Below are 19,688 nucleotides of genomic sequence, written 5' to 3'. Positions count from 1 at the left end.
AGCACTGAAGTGGTGTTTTAAATGATAGTCCCCTGCCCCTCTTCTTATACTCACTCTCCAGAGGTTTCATGCTTTTTTGATGCAGCTCCGATGCCACTGTGTCATCTTGGGCCCTTAACTTTTGACTGGCTAGAAGTCATAAGTTATGTCATAAGTATTCAATGAAAGTCAATGAGAGCTAGAATGAGGTTCTCATAGAGTTGCATTGAGTTGTGACCTCTGAGGTCTTTCATGAAACCCTGGGGCTGCCAGCAGGTCACAGATCACCAGAGACTGACCGGAGTGGCGCTAGAAAAATATGAAGATGGGAGCAGATGAGTATAAGATAGGGGGCAACTACATTACATTTAAAGCACCACTCCAACAGTGAAATAAAAAAAAGCTGGAGTGGTGCTTTAATGAGTCTTAAAAATAGAAAGGCCAGATTAGACTTTGCCCCCAAAAAATCTAAAGAAGCAAGGCTAGCTCTGGAAAAGCATTCTTTGGATAGATTAAACTAAGATTAACTTCTACCAGAATGATGGGGAGAAGAAAGTATGGCGAAGGCTTAGCACAGCTAATGATCCAAAGCAGAGCATATCCTCTATTAATCATGGTGGAGGCAGTGTGATGGCCAAGCATGCATGGCTTCCAATGGAACTGGGTCACTATTATTTATTGATGATGTGATAGAAAACAGAAGCAGCTGAATGAATTCTGAAGTATACAGGGCCATACTTTCTACTGAGATTCAACCAAATACATTAAGGTTGATATGATGGCATGATACCGTAAAGTTGGACATTCTGCGAAAGCAACCAAGGAGTTTCTTTTAAGGTAAAGAAGTGGAATATTCGGGAATGGCATAATCAATCACCAGATCTAAACCCCATCGAGCATGCATTTCACATGCTTAAGACAAAAGATAAGGCAGAAGACCAACAATCATGGAACAACTGAAGTCAGCTGCAGAAAAGGCGTAGCATCACAGATGAGGAAACTCAGTGTTTGGTGAAATCCATGGTATGCAGATGTGACGCCCCTGAAATAGTCAGGGTGTCACAGGGAACTGCCCTCCTTTCTCTTACGGTGCAGAATTCACCCTCCATGGTTCTGGGATCCTAACCTTTGGTATTGCTCCATCAGCATTCAAATCCTAACCACACCTCAAACCACACCCTATCAGGCACACCAGTGGGTGGTCTAGCTGGAAAAGGGCCACCTGCCTAGCGGTCAGATAGGCTGGTGGGAGGGGTGTAGTCAGTTGAGTAGTAGCCCTCAGAAAGTGAGGAGCTGGGGAAGTTGTAGCTCCCTGATAGACTTTGGCTAGGTCGTAGATGGTGATCTGGGACCGGAGGAGTAGGAGACCCGGACGCAGAGTATTAGAGACGGGAGCCCAGACTTAGTTTTGAAGAACAGTCGGCACCGGAAAATCTAGTAACTGGACTAGTACCGAGATGGCGGGGTACTTAACCCTAGATCAGGGAGTAGCTTCAAGCAACCTGATAATTAACCTGTGGAGGATAGCCTTTTTATGAACTTTCCCCAAGAGCTCAGAGATGGAAGGCAACAACACAACGAGGGGCATATGGCTTTCCAGCTTATGCTGCCCACTGATTTCTCAAGTATCAGCCATCGAGAGCACAGCTCCTTTAACTAATTGTAGGGAGCGGGACCCTGAAAGCTTCAGGCTGAGGGGTCACTCAGAAACATCTAAATATAGTGCATTTAGGAAGGTCCAGAACCATCAGCAATACCAACGGGGACGGATTTCCAGACGAGCTTCCCTAAGTGGCAGCGGCACCCAGAGACTTGGTTTACTCCTGTGTGAGAGTCTGCTTAATGGTCGCACCAACATCCACACGACCTGAGTGAAAATGCTGATTACCCTGAATCTCCCCGACTGGCCTGCACCACTCTCCCCTACATCTCCACCGTCCAGAGTCCCGGGGTATACCCTACTCATGGAGGGAACGTCATCTGGCTGCCCCGCTCCATCTACCACCGGGTACTCCCATCGACAGCGGCGGTACTCCCCTTACCGCGAACCACGGGTGGCGTCACGAACACTAAAACCCCCCTGTAAATAGCCCCTTTTATCTTCGAGTGTCAGCAAACCCCCGGGTCCGGAGACCCCCGAGCCACAGCAACCCCGGATCCGAGCAGTCCGACTGCTGCAGGGGTGGTACACAGACTTCGGGCAGCCATTGCCTGCAGAGGATTCTCTACATAGTATTAGAAAAATTATTGCAATTCCTAAACATTTGATAGGATAGTTTTTGTTCACCCCTTACAGCATATACAGTATATATACTGTATGTATATATATATATATATATATATATATATATATATAGATAGACTGTAGATATAAATATATATACTTTATTTGATTTTGATTTTTTTTGCCTCTGAGAGCCACATTTGCAGCTTTTTAGCTACAGAACTATATGACGTCTTTTTTTGCAAAACAAACTATAGTATTTCTCGCTAACACTTTTTATCACTTTTTCTTTAATTTTTTTGTGCAATGGATGAACGAAAACAGTATTTTTCAATTCTCTTTTATGTCTTTTAGTATGCCAGATACATAATGATATAGTGTTAAGGCCCCTTTACACACTGAAACTTTCTAGCGATCCCACCAGCGATCCCAACCTCGCCGGGATCGCTACAAAGTCTCTGGTGAGCTGTCAAACAGGCAAACCTGGCCAACAACGCAACAGCGATCCGGACATGCAGAACGACCTAGCTAGTCATTGGGGACGTTGTAAAGCAGCTTTTTGAAAGGGAAGTCGCTAACGAAGTCGCTGTAAAGTCCCCTTTACACACTAAAACTTTGCTGCACAGCGGGAAACAAAGAACCAAAGAATGGTCCTGAACGATTTGTAGCGATCACAACTTCACAGCAGGGGCCAGGTCGCTGATGTGTTTCACACACTGCAATGTCGCTGGGGAGGTCGCTATAACGTCACAAAACCGGTGACGTTACAGCGATGTCATTTGCGATGTTGCAGTGTGTAAAGCTACCTTTACAGTGCATGTCTTTATGGATGCAGAAATACCAAATTTGATTTATATTGGGGTCTGTTTCTACTTTTATTTCTTTAATACTTAATAAAATCATGTATTTACTTTTTTATTACAATAGTTATTATTTCTTGAAGGAGACTTGAAGATCTGATCTTTTGATCACATTAGGCTGCATGCCCCCGAACAGGGCTCACAACGTTTTGGACGCAGTGTGTTTTCATTACGTCCAAAACGCTGCAATGTACAGTACATGCATAGTGGATGGGATTTCTAGAAATCCCATGCCCACTGTGCTTGTTTTGCCCTCAGAGTAATCTGACATGCCTTGTGGCTTGCCGAGCCACGGCATGTCAAGTTATTGCTGCGGAGTCACGAGTGTTCTTCAGAAGGAGAACAGAGAGAGAGACCGCAGCGACCCAAACCCTGATTATGTGTACAGGCAGCTGCGGTCCTTGCGGACAGCACTCACAGTCCTGCAAGACAGCTGACACTGCATCCAGGCTGCAGTGTCTCTGGATTGTATGCACGTACTCTAAAGGTGTCTTTACACGCTACGATATCGTTAATGTTTTATCGTCGGGGTCACGTTGTTAGTGACGCACATCCGGCGTCATTAACGATATCGCAGCGTGTGACACTTAACAGTGACCTTAAGCGACCTCAAAAATGGTGAAAATCGTTCACCATGGAGAGGTCATCCCAAACTCAAAAATCGGTAAGGGTTGTTTATCCATGTTGATCATCGCTCATGCGGCAGCACACATCGCTATGTGTGACACCGCAGGAGCGAGGAACGTCTCCTTACCTGCCACCGGCTGCAATGCGGAAGGAAGAAGGTGGGCGGGATGTTACGTCCCGCTCATCTCCGCCCCTCCACTTTGATTGGCCGGCCACTTAGTGACGTCGCGGTGACGTCGCGGTGACGCCGAACGTCCCTCCCCCTTGAGGGAGGGATTGTTCGGCAGTAACAGCGACGCCGCCGACCAGGTAAGTGCGTTTGACGCTGCCGTAGCGATAATGTTCGCAGCGGCAGCGATCACCCGATATCACATGGGCGACGGGGGCAGATACTTACACGCTCGATATCGCTAGAAATTGCTAGCAATATCGTAGCGTGTAAAATCACCTTTAGAAATAAACAGCACTACTTTAGTAGTGCTGTGTATTATACTATTGTGCCAGTGCTTAACAAACAGCGTATCAGGCCTTGCTTTTGGTGGGATTTGATAGGCTGTGCTAGATAGCAAACCAGGAGGCCTTTAAAATGCCTCTGGTTGTCATAGTAACCCATGAGAACCCTTTGAACATGCTGCAGAGGTTCTGATGGGCTGACAAGGGAACTGCTTTCCCTCTGATGTGCTCCAGTCTATTGACAGCAGCATATGAGGGGGTTACTGTTATGATCCGGTAACCGCGGAAGATTACAAAAAAACTCCCATAGGTGAAAAAACACCAAGAAACAAGAGTAGTTGGAATCTGAGCTGACCACAATCCCCTGACTATCAGACCACACTAGAAGTAGCCGTGGAGCGTTCCTAAAATCCTAGACACCATATCACAGCCTGAGAAACTAGCTATGCCTCACAAATTGAAATGAGGAAATCTACCTTGCCTTAGAGCTATCCCCAAAGGAGTAGGTAGCCCCCCACATATAAAGATTATGGTGATATAGAAAAACACAATACTCAGAAAGGAAAAATAGAATTAGCAAAGGCAAGGCCCAACTAACTTGATACAAAGCACAGGAAAGGAAGTGATTGTGGTCAGTGCAAAATCTCTATAGAAAAAGACCAAACTGCTGATAGTAAAAAAGGCCCTTGAGATCCCACAACCTCCCCCCAAGTAGGTACCAGGTACTCCTGTACAAATTGGGAGAACAAAATACCAAAAGAACACAAAATACAGAAAAGCAAATAATCAAATCAGACAGGGATACAAATCCCTTTTCCTGCAGGAAAGCCAGCACAGGGGAAAACCCCATGCTCACAACACAATTGAAACAAAGCTTCACCTGCAAGAAAACAGACACACAGCAAAACAAGGAAAAACAACACCCTAAGGTGTAAACCAGAAGGCAAGGCAAAAACTGAAACTTATCTGCAGAAGTCTTGCTCAGGGATGCAGGGAAGGACAAATCTCTAGTCCAGGAACAGACACAGGGAATATACAATTATAACCGGCAGCAGCTGGGCAGAAAGTGCTCTCCTATATAAACCAGACTTGTCTGCAATAGGACTTCCCCAATTCCCAATTAACACCGACACCTATCTGAGTCAATGGCTCAGATTTAGCTCCACTACCACTCCTGGCCACCAGAGGGAGCTTCAGAACAGCACCCACACAGACGACGTTCACAACAGGTTACAGTGGGAGGTCTGATAGTGACCACACCACACAAGGAATTTGACACAGGAGCAGTTTCTCATTTTCCCATTATTGTTTCCATATCCCATTCTGGGTTACGTTATATGTGTTCACCTCTCACTGCACTCCCTTATTGGCTATATCTCTATATGGACTTTTTTCTCTGAGTGTCTGCTGTGAGTTAGGGTATTTTCCGTCTCAACCCCTAATTCTTTCACCTTATTTTAACTTGTCTCACTTTATCTCACATTGGGTTTCTGTTTGTTCCTGCACACCTTCCCCTCACCTTGTAGGCAGTGTGTAGCAGCCTCCCTCCTGGCCCTTCAGGAGGCACTAGAAACCCCTCAATGGCCTTTTTGGGAGCCAGATCTGAGCTGGTGCCGTTACTTATGTGCATAGGGTACTTTAGTCTGTACAGGAACCAGTTCGGTGCGCCCATGCCTTCCCCTTTTTCATTACCCGTATGTGCAAATGATTTGTATTCATAACAGGGAAGTGCCTTCCCTCTGTTGTCACTATTGATAGCAGAATGTGAGGCGTTAAACTGCTAGGATCTGCTAGAAGGTTGAGCCCAGTACTTATAGCAGGAGTCCAGCAGTATACTGCATATTAGTTCGGCTCCTGTAGCTGATTACACTGGTACAGGAGTTATTGACACACCCTCCAGGACCGGGGCTGAGGGGCACTCGGAACCGGGCCGTGGTTCTGTCTGGGAGGTCACAGCGGCAGGGCCCGACTCTATGACACAGGCGGTGTCATTTTAATTAAATTGGGGAATGATGAATCGTGACGCCACCTGTAGTCTTTGGCCAGGTATGGCTGACGCTGCTGGGTGGGACCACTGGGGCAGATGGTGACGCAGCTAACATGGTATAGCTCACCACAGGTGGAGCTGGGCCGCAGGGCAACCGTATACAGTTGTTAGCCGATGAAGTGTTCGGATAGCATGGGGCTGGCGGCGCAGACAATGATTCCAGGACAGAGCTGGATGCAGTCATTAGTTCTTTTACTCACAATTGACAGTTCCAGGTTATCTCGACCGATCAAACACCACCCTCGGAATGCTGAGTCCTGTGGTGACGGTATCCAGCTGATACCCAGGTAATTCAGAGGCACAAAACCGGTGTCTCTTAGGCTAGTTTCACACTTGCGTTGTTTTCCTTCAGTTGCAATCCGCCGTTTTGCAAAACAGCAGAAACCGTTAACGGATTCCTCTGCTTCCCATAGACTCGTATGGACAACGGATTGCGAGTGATGGACCTGCGTTGCTTCCGCTGGCCGATGCTGTGTTGCTTCCGCCAGGCAGAAGGAACGCAGCATATAACATATTCTAAGCAGCTGAATCCTTTAGGATTTCGCTGCGCATGCTGTCTCTGGCTCCTTGCACACGTAACCAGGGTACACATCGGGTTACTAAGCAATGTGCTTTGCCTAGTTGCCTGATATTTAACCTGGCTATGTGTGCAAGGAGCCAGCGCTAAGCAGTGTAAGCTGGTAACCAAGGTAAATATTGAGTAACCAAGCAAAGTGCTTTGCTTAGTTACCCGATATTTACCCTAGCTACGTGTGCAGGGAGCCCGACACTTCCCCGCTCGGCTCCGCCCCCTCCCGCAGTCCGCATGTACCCACACACACACACACACACACACACTCACCTTTCCCCAGCCATGCATCCGCACGGCACTGACATCCTCAGCGCCATGGCCCCCCTCGTCGCCACCCACCCCGCACTCTGCCCCCCGCACACATTCTCGACGGCAAAACGATCAGCCGATCACCAGGCGGCCGGCTGCTGTGAGCGATCAGCTGATCACCCGGCGACCGGCTGCTGTGAGCAATCAGCTGATCGTTCACAATAGTCTGCCGCCAGTAAAACTGTAAAAAAAAAAAGCAGATTCCGTTGTTTTGTACGATCCGTTACATCCGTTGTGCCACTAAATGCAACACATCCGTTGCATCCGTCACACAACGCAATGCAACGGATGCCGTTCAACGCAAGTGTGAAACTAGCCTTAGTTCTCCACTAGTCTAGGGGCTGGTCCCCTTTTGTGGCCTAGTCCCTCCACACCGGTGTGTCAGCTGTGGATGTGAGCCCATGGGTGGGTTTCCCACTGCTTGTGACTCTAGGACCCCTTATTACTTTTTTTCTTATCTTCCTCCTTGTCCAGCTCCAGTCCTCAGGACCTCTCCTCTCCACTGCTTCCTTCACCTTCTCTCTCTCTTCTTGTTCTGCGTAGTTTCACTCTCCACTCTGTTCTAAGTGTCCACCCACTAACTAACCCCACATCCAGAGTGGCTCCGGGACTGTGCTCTCCCTAAGGAGCAATCTCGCCCTAACCCTGGCCTGAAGAGTGTGTGTGCAACGGTCTGTGACCTCCTCCTTACCAGGGAATTGGATATCACACCTCTGGCTGAGGTGCAGTACCTCTGTGGCGACGCCACACTATACCGTGTTATCACCATGTTGTACATATCAGGGGCGGCCATATCATTGGTGTAGCCCATTTCTGCCTCCAAATCAGGTTGAATTGAGCATTTTCATGTGTTTTTGGGCTGCAAAAGGCCAATACATTGTTCTTGCACAGGGCCCTTTTCTGTCTGTGTCCACCAGTGGTACCTATCCTTAATTGAGCACAAAGGGTTGTGCTCATGATGGATATGTACGTCAAATAGCAATAAAAGTTTAAGCAAATTATTATTATTTTTTACATCTCCGCTCACCTGTCATAAATTCAGTAAAAATAAAGAGTAAGGGTATTGTTTACTGTGCTGTCTTAACAAATAAAGAATACATCAAGCTGACAGCAAACAGATGTGCAAAGAGTAAAAAAAAATGTTCTGCAATTTCTGAAGGACCTTCATGGGCAAAGACTGGCCCTCAATGAGAAAGGAGACAGCGAAACACAGCAGTATTAATGTGGGTTGTGTTTTTTCCTCCTCAGACATTGAGTCTAATATAAAAGACATAAATACTATTACTGTAGAACATCAATCTTCACTCTCTGGGAGAGACACACACCCACGCCATTTTTTTCAGCAGCTCATCGTGGAAAATGATAGGCTATATTCCTTGCAAGACTTTCACACATTATGAAAATGATCTGGAATAAAAAATGAAATTAGGCTAAAAGGAATTGGGTCCAAAACAATAACAAATAAAATAAAAAAAATAAATAAATATCAATTAATTAATTTGAATCTTGACAAAATGTAGGCGACAATTTTAGGTTGGCAATAAAACCGTGGAATTGTGACAACAGAATCTCTTGGCAAGTGGCAATCATTGGAAACTCAGAGAATTACTTTTGGCTATTTTGCATAACCCATTATCTTCATATGTTTTTCAGACCTACAATAAACAAATGGCATTCAGAAAAGTAATACATTGCTATAGAAGACGCTTATGCTTTATGTGTCGTCCAGGGCTATGGGGTACTCGGTCCCGGGCCGTATATGTACGGTGTTGCTGTGTCACGGTTGTATAATGGCTGTTGCCCAGGGGACACTTTTTTAAAAGGGATTATATACAGGGGAATTTAAAGATTTTGCATCGTGACGCCACTTGCAGGTTGCGGTTATGGTGATGGAACCACTGCTGCACAGTCTGTCACCACTGGGGCTGATGGTTATGGCAGCCTCGATAATAGGCCCTCCACAAGTAGGGCCGGGCCCCAGGGAGTAAATGGTGGGAACCGGCGCAGAAAGAAGGGACACCACACGATGGGGATGCAGTGCAACTTCTGTTTTACTCCCAGTGGTGTTGAGCTGTGGCACTGAGGACGGCTGGTTCAAACCCCTGGTCCCTTTTGTCCCAGTGCCGGTGTGGTGACCTGGTAGTCTCTTTCCCCGGCACCTCTCACTGGTTGGTGGGACCCCGTAGCCTGGAGCATTTGTGGGTCCCTTACTGTCTGTCGGCAGTCTCTCGTCCATACGGCAGGCATTGCGAACCCTGTAGGGTCAGTGTTCTATTCCGTTACCTGACTTAATCTTTACTGCTGGTGCCCCCGAATTCTTGGGTCAGTGAGGTACATGAAGGTCCCCTCACTGTGCAGGTGTTTGTCAGGTTGCCTGAAGCTGTCGACTGACCTAGGGCCCTGTGCCCTGTCGGTGCTCTGGTTCCAGAAGTCCCTGGCTGTACCCTCCCTGGCAACCACTCTCCCTTGCCACCTAGGTCACTGTTACACGACCTCGTCTGGAGACATGTCCGTCCCCTTCAACTGTCACTACCGGACTCGTCTGTTGTTCTGTCTGTGTGTCTGTCTGTCCCCTCCTACCGGGTAGCTGTCTAGTGGACTGGACTGACTCCTGGCCATCCATTGGGTCACAGACTAGTCAGTCATCACTAATGGGGAGTGGGAACTGGGGATGTTGTATTTTTTGGTGGTACCGGCACTGGTCTTCCAGGTCCCTGGGGGTAGGCCCTGCATCTTTGTCAGGATGCAGTACCTAGTAGTGCCCTGAGGGGTTCAGGGGCACTACATTTGTATGATTTTCTTACCATAATACTTTGTACTTGTGAACACTTTCTTTTCTCATTTTGTAGTTCGTTGTGGGCAGAGATGGCGTTTGTGGAACCATCTGTGAACATTCACCCTTTGATGGCATAGTGCTTGTACAATGCACTGAACACCTGCTGAAATACATGTGAGTTTACACCGTTGTGAATTATACTGTTTTGTTGTTTATGTTTTACTTTTATTTATTGTCATGATACTACAATGCTTCACATGAATATGTGTATTACTTATTATATGACATACTGATGTCTGTAAATCATCGCTTACTGCCTCTAAGGGGTCCTTCAGTTTAACAGAAGAAAAATGACAGTCACCAGATAAACACTTAAAAACGTGTAAACCTGTAACAGAGTTGCTTTACATAAAAGTTCATAGTGGGTATTTTAAGCTATGTATATATCAATCAACTATTTTTAGAGATGGGAGAATCGCTGGGACTACGGTCTATCGGCTAAGTCATGAATCTGTAACATTGGACAGGAGACCTGCGAATATCCGTACTTTCCAGTATTCCTGGCTTTTCTTTTGATTAGCAGGGCTGGTGTGACGCTGTGTGTGCGTCATGCCGCAATGATGATGTCGCTCCAGCCTTGCTAGTCAAAAAAATGAAACACCGGTAGATAAGGAGATTGACAGGTCTCCAGTCCAGTGGTTACATTATCGACCTGGCCATTGGACCGGAGTCCTGCTAATTAATTTTCCCATCTCTGCTTTATAATGGAGACTATCTTACAATGGTAATATATACCTACAAAAAAAATGAAAGAAATAGAACAAAAAGATCTAAATTAATGTGAAAGAGAAACAAATGAACATTTGGGTTTCACAGTTCTGGATCTTTCCATACATCGCTGTGGCCAAAACTTTTGAGACAGATACAAAGTTTGGTTTTCATAGTTGGCTGCTTTAGTGTTTTTTGACCTTTGAGTCGTGTTTTTCAATAGTTACAGAAATAAGTTTATGCAAAGACTCAATATTTACAGTGTTAACCCTTATGGATGTCAGCTTCATTCTGGGCCAAATCCTGACTGATGACATTGTAGTTAGTTGCAGGTTGTATTGCAGCTAAGAGAAAAAGTATTTAATCATTCTTTATATCGAGTATGATTTGTACCTAAGTGTCGTTTGGATTAAGTGTGTGATTCAGAGAATTTGTATTCAGGCAGTTTAGAAGGGTGTAATTTGTACTGAATCTCTGTTTGTAATTTTTTTAATTCCAAACGCCAAAATGACAATTTTTTGGTCGCCGCAAATTTTGCGCAAAATGCAATAACAGGCGATCAAAATGTAGCATCTGCGGAAAAATGGTACCGTTAAAACCGTCAGCTTAAGATGCAAAAAAAAGCCATCACTGAGCCATAGATCCCGAAAAATGAGAATGCTATGGGTTTTGGAAAATTAAGCAAAAAGCCACTTTTTTGGACAAACTTGTGATTTTTTTAAACCCCTTAGATAAAAGTAAGCCTATACATGTTTGGTGTCTACAAACTCGTACCGACCGACATCACACCAACACATCAGTTTTATCATATAGTGAACAAGTACATAAATAAGTAAATAAGTACAGCTCGTCCCACAAAAAACAAGCCCTTATAAAAAAGTTAACGCTCTCAGAAGAAGGAGAGGAAAACAAAAACGGAAAAATGCCTTGGGGTGAAGTGGTTAAGAGCAGACTCAGTCAGGAAACGCAATTTGTGGCTTGTTCCTCTTTGAATATCTGGATATTTATGTCCACCTTTTACCATTCAACCACTCCATTAGCTCAGAGTGACCCAAAGGCAGCAAACACATGAGGAGTCAGATTTTCTCTTGATCTCCAAACTGCCAGTCAAAGTAATACTGTAAGGCATATGCACTCGCTTTGTCAGATTCTTGCGTGGATCATAAGTAGAGTATTTGCCACTTATGTAGCAGAAAGTGTCAGGATTGTTAGCACATTTGCATCTATCCATCTTTCAAAACAAAAGGCACTATACAGCGCTTTTTTTTTAAAATATTTGCCGGTACGCATCTCTGAGGCGAGGGGCGGAGGGGGGGGGGAAGTGCTGTCAGGCACCGGTGGCTGAGATTGAGGAGCGGGGGGGGGGGGGTATCTGTCAGCCGGCGCCCGAGATTGAGGAGCTGGTTGAGGAGCTGGGAGGGGGTGCTGTCGTGCTGTCGGGCGGCCGGGGGATCCTGAGCACAGTTTACGTGTTGATGCACTGGGCGGCGGAAAACGGAAGTTTCCATACAGCTCTGCCCCTCGGCCGCATTGCTGCCCCCCTGGATATTGTGCCGCCGGAGCAAACTGCTCAAATTGTCCAATGGACATGCGGCCCTGTTTCTCATTATTCAGTTTTGTAGTCTGTACACTAATTTCAATCAAGGAGGGGAGCAGCGGCTGATGGGGAGAGCGGTGGTAGATGGAGGGGGCAGCGGCTGATGGAGGGGGGGAGGCAGATGGAGGGGGCAGCGACTGATGGGGAGAGCGGTGGCAGATGGAGGGGGCAGCGGCTGATGGGGAGAGCGGTGGCAGATGGAGGGGGCAGTGGCTGATGGGGGGAGCGGTGGCAGATGGAGGGGGCAGCGGTTGATGAGGAGAGCGGTGGCAGATGGAGGGGGCAGCGGCTGATGGGGAGAGTAGTGGCAGATGGAGGGGGCAGCGGCTGATGGAGGGAGTGAGGCAGATGGAGGGGGCAGCGGCTGATGGGGAGAGCAGCGGCAGATGGAGGGGGGACAGCAGATGGAGAAGAGGGGGGCAGCGGCAGCTATAACTTACTGATGCGGCACTTGCAGGGATCGCTCTCCTCAGCTTCAATGGACGGAGTGAAGCTGAGGGGAGCGGTCACTGGCCCCAGATCCACAGTGATTGGAGAGATCGGTCACAAGGCTGGTCTCTCCAATCAGAGCTGGGGGCGGGTGAAGCAGAGGTCACCCAGCTCCAGCCAATGATCAGTGCTATAGCTGCACTGATCATAGCTGGATTTCAATGTTTTTAGCCATTTTCAATGGTTGAAACATTACAGTGGCTGTGATTGGCTGAGCGGCGTTTGTCAGCCAATCACAGCCTCCGTAGGTCCGGGGAGGCACCACCCCTCCTGAGGTCAGGCAGGACCTGCAGCTCTACTAGCTGCTCTGCTTGTGCCTCCACTCCACACATGGCTAATTTGTATAGTTTACAAATTAGCCACAAGGACAGCCAGAGGTGCTGGCCATCAGTGCTCTTCAGATTTTCCGGTACGCCATAACGGCACGTACTGCCGCAAAGAAAGCACTGGCACTATAACAGGTCACTTTATCGAACTCTGTCCACCTTGCCTTATGTACTTACTGCTGACATTAGCCAGTAGATCTGTCTGAGTGCATCTGGATAGGTCCAGGAATGTCGGTTGGAATATTTCCAATGTGTAATGCATTAATATTATAAGTGAAGACGCTCTGCATGTATAACTTAAAATCCAGACATTTTAGACAAACATGGAGTTCATATTTGGAATCAGCACGTTCAATTTAGTATGAATCATGTTTTTGTTTCAGTAGCACTATCGTTGTTTCTCGGTGTAATCAGAATATGCTTTTATTTTTACGCATGTAGATTTTCATAATGCAACCTTTAGTAAAATGTGGTAATTATTCTAATCAGGTTTATGTTTGATACAGAACACATTTAACGACCCAAAGAGATGAAGGGAATTTTGTTACTTACCGTAAATTCCTTTTCTTCTAGCTCTTATTGGGAGACCCAGACGATTGGGGTATAGCTACTGCCCTCTGGAGGCCACACAAAGCACTACATTAAAAGTGCAAGGCCCCTCCCCCTCTGGCTATACCCCCCCCGTGGTATCACGGGTTCTCCAGTTTTAGTGCCAAAGCAAGAAGGAGGAAGCCAATAACTGGTTTAAACAAATTAACTCCGAATAACATCGGAGAACTGAAAAACCGTTCAACATGAACAACATGTGTACCCGCAAACAACAAAAAAACATCCCGAAGGACAACAGGGCGGGTGCTGGGTCTCCCAATAAGAGCTAGAAGAAAAGGAATTTACGGTAAGTAACAAAATTCCCTTCTTCTTCAGCGCTCTATTGGGAGACCCAGACGATTGGGACGTCCAAAAGCTGTCCCTGGGTGGGTAAAGAAATACCTCATGTTAGAGCTGCAAAACAGCCCTCCCCTACGGGGGTGTCACTGCCGCCTGCAGGACTCTTCTACCTAAGCTGGCATCCGCCGAAGCATAGGTATGCACCTGATAATGTTTGGTGAAAGTGTGCAGACTGGACCAGGTAGCTGCCTGGCACACCTGTTGAGCCGAAGCCTGGTGACGTAATGCCCAGGACGCACCCACGGCTCTGGTTGAGTGGGCTTTTAGCCCTGAAGGAACCGGAAGCCCCGCAGAACGGTAGGCCTCTAGAATTGGTTCTTTGATCCATCGAGCCAGGGTGGCTTTAGAAGCCTGCAACCCCTTGCGCGGACCAGCGACAAGAACAAAAAGCGCATCGGCACGGCGCATGGGCGCCGTGCGGGAAATGTAGATTCTGAGTGCTCTCACCAGATCTAGCAAACGTAAGTCCTTTTCATACCGGTGAACCGGATGAGGACAAAACGAAGGCAAGGATATATCCTGATTAAGATGAAAAGAGGATACGACCTTAGGGAGAAACTCCGGAATAGGGCGCAGCACTACCTTGTCCTGGTGGAACACCAGGAAGGGAGCCTTGGATGACAGAGCTGCCAGCTCAGACACTCGCCGAAGCGATGTGATCGCAACAAGAAACGCCACTTTCTGTGACAGCCGAGAAAAGGAAACTTCCTTCAGAGGCTCGAAGGGCGGCTTCTGGAGAGCAACTAGTACCCTGTTCAGATCCCATGGATCTAACGGCCGCTTGTACGGGGGCACAATATGACAGACCCCCTGCAGGAACGTGCGCACCTTAGAAAGACGTGCTAGACGCTTCTGAAAAAACACGGATAGTGCCGAAACTTGCCCTTTAAGGGAGCTGAGCGACAAGCCCTTTTCTAACCCCGATTGCAGGAAGGAAAGAAACTTGGGCAATGCAAATGGCCAGGGAGACACTCCCTGAGCAGAGCACCAGGCTAAGAAAATCTTCCACGTTCTGTGGTAGATCTTAGCCGAATTCGACTTTCTAGCTTGTCTCATTGTGGCAACGACTCCTTGAGATAATCCTGCAGATGCTAGGATCCAGGACTCAATGGCCACACAGTCAGGTTCAGGGCCGCAGAATTCTGATGGAAAAACGGCCCTTGGGACAGTAAGTCTGGTCGGTCTGGCAGTGACCACGGTCGACCGATCGTGAGATGCCACAGATCCGGATACCACGACCTCCTCGGCCAATCTGGAGCGACGAGTATGATGCGGCTGCACTCGGATCTGATCTTGCGTAGCACTCTGGGCAAGAGCGCCAGAGGCGGAAACACGTATGGGAGCTGAAACTGCGACCAATCTTGAACCAAGGCGTCTGCCGCCAGAGCTCTTTGATCGCGCGACCTCGCCATGAATGCCGGGACCTTGTTGTTGTGCCGGGATGCCATTAGGTCGACGTCCGGCACTCCCCAGCGGCGACAGATTTCCTGAAACACGTCCGGGTGAAGGGACCATTCCCCTGCGTCCATGCCCTGGCGACTGAGGAAGTCTGCTTCCCAGTTTTCTACGCCTGGGATGTGAACCGCGGATATGGTGGATGCTCTGTCCTCCACCCACATTAGAATGCGCCGGACTTCTTGGAAGGCTTGCCGACTGCGCGTCCCTCCTTGGTGGTTGATGTATGCCACCGCTGTGGAGTTGTCCGATTGGATTCGGATCTGCTTTCCTTCCAACCACTGTTGGAAGGCCAGTAGAGCAAGATACACTGCTCTGATCTCCAGAACATTGATCTGAAGGGTGGACTCCTGCGGAGTCCACGTCCCCTGAGCCCTGTGGTGGAGAAATACTGCTCCCCACCCTGACAGACTCGCATCTGTCGTGACTACTGCCCAGGATGGGGGCAGGAAGGATCTTCCCTGAGACAATGAGGTGGGAAGGAGCCACCATTGTAGGGAGTCCTTGGCCGTCTGGGAAAGCGAGACTTTCCTGTCCAGGGACGTCGACTTCCCGTCCCATTGGCGGAGAATGTCCCATTGAAGTGGGCGCAGATGAAACTGCGCAAAGGGAACTGCTTCCATGGCCGCCACCATCTTCCCTAGGAAATGCATGAGGCGCCGCAAGGGATGCAACTGGCCCTGCAGAAGAGATTGCACCCCTGTCTGTAGTGACCGCTGCTTGTTCAGCGGAAGCTTCACTATCGCTGCTAGAGTATGAAACTCCATGCCAAGATACGTTAGTGATTGAGTCGGTGATAGGATCGACTTTGGAAAGTTGATGATCCATCCGAAAGACTGTAGGGTCTCCAGCGTAGCATTCAGGCTGTGCTGACATGCCTCTTGAGAGGGAGCTTTGACCAATAAATCGTCTAGGTAAGGGATCACCGAGTGTCCCTGAGAGTGCAAGACTGCTACCACCGCGGCCATGACCTTGGTGAAGACCCGTGGGGCTGTTGCCAGACCAAATGGCAGAGCTACGAACTGAAAATGGTCGTCTCCTATCACAAAACGTAGAAAACGTTGATGTTCTGTAGCAATTGGCACGTGGAGATAAGCATCTTTGATGTCTATTGAGGCAAGGAAGTCTCCTCTGGACATTGAGGCAATGACAGAACGCAGGGTTTCCATCCGGAACTTCCTGGCGTGCACATGTTTGTTGAGCCGTTTTAGGTCCAGAACAGGACGGAACGAGCCGTCCTTTTTTGGAACCACAAAGAGATTGGAGTAAAACCCTTGCCCTTGTTCCTGAGGAGGGACTGGGATCACCACTCCTTCCGCTCTTAAGGAGCCCACCGCCTGCAGCAGAGCATCTGCTCGGTCTGGATGTGGGGAGGTTCTGAAGAACCGAGCTGGAGGACGAGAATTGAACTCGATTCTGTACCCGCGAGACAAAATGTCCGTCACCCACCGGTCTTTGACCTGTGACATCCAAATGCCGGAAAAGCGGGAGAGCCTGCCCCCGACCGGCGATGCGGAGGGAGGGGGCTGGAAGTCATGAGGTAGCCGCTTTGGAAGCGGTACCTCCATTTGCTTTCTTGGGGCGCGTGTGAGCCCGCCACGAATCTGAGTTTCTTTGCGTCCTCTGAGTCCCTTTGGACGAGGTAAATGGTGTCTTGCCCGAACCTCGAAAGGACTGAAACCTCTGCTGCCACTTTTTCTGCTGAGGTTTGGTTGTTCTGGGTTGTGGTAAAGAGGAGTCTTTACCCTTAGACTGCTTAATGATATCAGCCAATGGCTCGCCAAACAGTCTATCTCTAGATAAAGGCAAACTGGTTAAACATTTTTTGGAACCAGCATCTGCTTTCCAGTCCTTTAACCACAAGGCTCTGCGCAAAACTACCGAATTGGCGGACGCCATTGAGGTGCGACTGGTAGATTCTAGGACCGCATTGATAGCGTAAGACGCAAACGCCGACATCTGCGTGGTAAGGTGCGCCACTTGCGGCACTGCTGGATGTATGATAGCATCCACTTTTGCTAAGCCAGCTGAAATAGCCTGGAGTGCCCATACGGCTGCGAATGCCGGAGCAAACGACGCGCCGATAGCTTCATAGACAGATTTTAACCAAAGGTCCATCTGTCTGTCATTGGCATCTTTAAGTGAAGCGCCATCCTCCACTGCAACTATGGACCTAGCTGCGAGTTTGGAAATCGGGGGGTCTACCTTTGGACACTGTGTCCAGCGCTTGACCACCTCAGGAGGGAAAGGGAAACGCGTATCTTTAGATCGTTTAGAGAAACGCCTTTCTGGGTGAGCGTCGTGCTTCTGGATTGATTCTCTGAAGTCAGCGTGATCCAACAAAGCACTCAATTTACGCTTGGGATAAAGGAAACGAAACTTCTCCTGCTCCGCAGCCGCCTCTTCTGCTGAAGGGGCTGGGGGAGAAATATCCAACAGCCTATTGATGGCTGAGATAAGGTCGTTTACCATGGCATCCCCATCAGGGGTATCCAGGTTGAGAGGGGTTCCAGGAATGGATTCCTGATCACTCTCATCAGACACATCACAGGGAGACTGATTGCGCTGAGACCCTGAGCAGTGTGATGACGTCGAGGGTCTTTCCCAGCGAGCTCGCTTAGGGTGGCTGGGGCTATCATCTGAGTCATAATCCTCGGCCTGTGAAGCCGGGGACCCCCCTGTGGGCTGGATTAATTCCAAGTGAGGGGGACCTGAGGACAGAGGCCTCGCCGTGCCCAAAGACTGAGCCCCATGCATAGATTGCAAGGTTTCAAGGATTTTTGCCATAGAGACAGACATATTATCAGCAAAAACTGCAAAGTCTGTCCCTGTCACCGGGGCAGGACTTACAGGCGTCTCAGCCTGGGTCACTCTCCCTCCTGACTCCGGCTGGCGAAGCAGCACCGGGTCGGAGCATTGCACACAATGGGGGTCATCGGAGCCTGCTGGTAGATTAGCCCCACATGCAGCACACGCAGTATACACAGCCCTAGCCTTGGCAGCCTTGCGTTTTGAGGATGGCATGTTGTTGCTTCCACAGAGTGGTCTGGGAGATGCAGCCAGAAGCGACCTCACAGTGCAAGAAATACAATATCTCTATATCCTACACAGTACACCGATACACCGTGGGGCACTAGAGGGACCAGCACAGAAAAAACGCTTACCGCCCGCTTAAAAAGCGGGTGTGTGGTCGCCAGATAGCCCCTAGTCCAGGTCTCCCAGAGCCTTGCGTCCTTCCTCCAGCCAGACTGCATGTAATGGCTGCCGGCGTCCTGAGAGAGAAGGGGGGCGGGCCCTGGGCGTTCCTGGCTAAGAGCGGGAAGCCTGCTTCCCTCTGTGCCTAGTGTGAGGGCTGGAGCATGTAAATCAGGCTCCAGCCCTCGTCGCTGCTAGCGAACAGCGTCTCTCCCCTACCCTGAATGACAGGGTGGGGGCGGGGAACGAATCGGAGCTGCCGGCGTCCTAGGCCCAAAAAGCCGGGGACTCAATTTATAACCGCCGCCGCCGTAAAAGCGCGGACGGCGGATCCCCGGCGCACCACAAGTCACAGCAGCGCCGCCCGGTCCAGAGGGGGTCGGCGCTGCGTTCCCATACACAAACAATCCCCCAGTAATCTGTAGGGACACTAACTCCAACGTTGCGGTCCCCGGCGCACTACAACACCCAGCCAGCCCGGAGTGTGTCTGTGCCTGCCGGGGACACAGAGTACCTGTATGATGCAGGGCCTGTCCCTGATCGTACTCCTGCTCCGAATCCATCAGGTTCTAATGGGTCTGTGGATGGAGCCCGGCGTCAGAGCTGAGAGGCCGGCAGGATCCCACTTCCACAGAGCCCTACCAGGGGATGTGGAAGGAAAACAGCATGTCAGGCTCCAGCCCTGTACCAGCAATAGGTACCTCAACCTTACAACACCATCCAGGGGTGAGAAGGGAGCATGCTGGGGACACTATATGTGTCCTCTTTTCTTCCATCCGAAATAGTCAGCAGCTGCTGCTGACTAAAATCTGTGGAGCTATGCATGGAATGTCTGACCTCCTTCGCACACAAAGCTAAAACTGGAGAACCCGTGATACCACGGGGGGGGTATAGCCAGAGGGGGAGGGGCCTTGCACTTTTAATGTAGTGCTTTGTGTGGCCTCCAGAGGGCAGTAGCTATACCCCAATCGTCTGGGTCTCCCAATAGAGCGCTGAAGAAATGAATCTATGAATTTGCTTGAAAAAAACAGTGTACAGTATTGCATGATTTGGATGCCTCACTA

General features: G+C 48.9%; 1 protein-coding gene across 1 annotated transcript in view; it reads left to right on the top strand.

The window, feature by feature from the left end:
- Positions 1 to 19,688, top strand: part of CHAT (choline O-acetyltransferase) — a 180,597-nt gene that overhangs the window by 107,451 nt on the left and 53,458 nt on the right. Inside the window, exon 9 of the mRNA XM_075347294.1 lies at positions 9,920 to 10,020. Coding sequence (XP_075203409.1) covers positions 9,920 to 10,020 — 101 coding nt within the window. The remainder of the gene's footprint in view (positions 1 to 9,919; positions 10,021 to 19,688) is intronic.

This window comes from Anomaloglossus baeobatrachus, chromosome 5 (assembly GCF_048569485.1).
Source record: "Anomaloglossus baeobatrachus isolate aAnoBae1 chromosome 5, aAnoBae1.hap1, whole genome shotgun sequence".
Classification (NCBI taxonomy): Eukaryota; Metazoa; Chordata; class Amphibia; order Anura; family Aromobatidae; genus Anomaloglossus; species Anomaloglossus baeobatrachus.
This window is presented reverse-complemented; position numbering and strand designations above follow the sequence as displayed.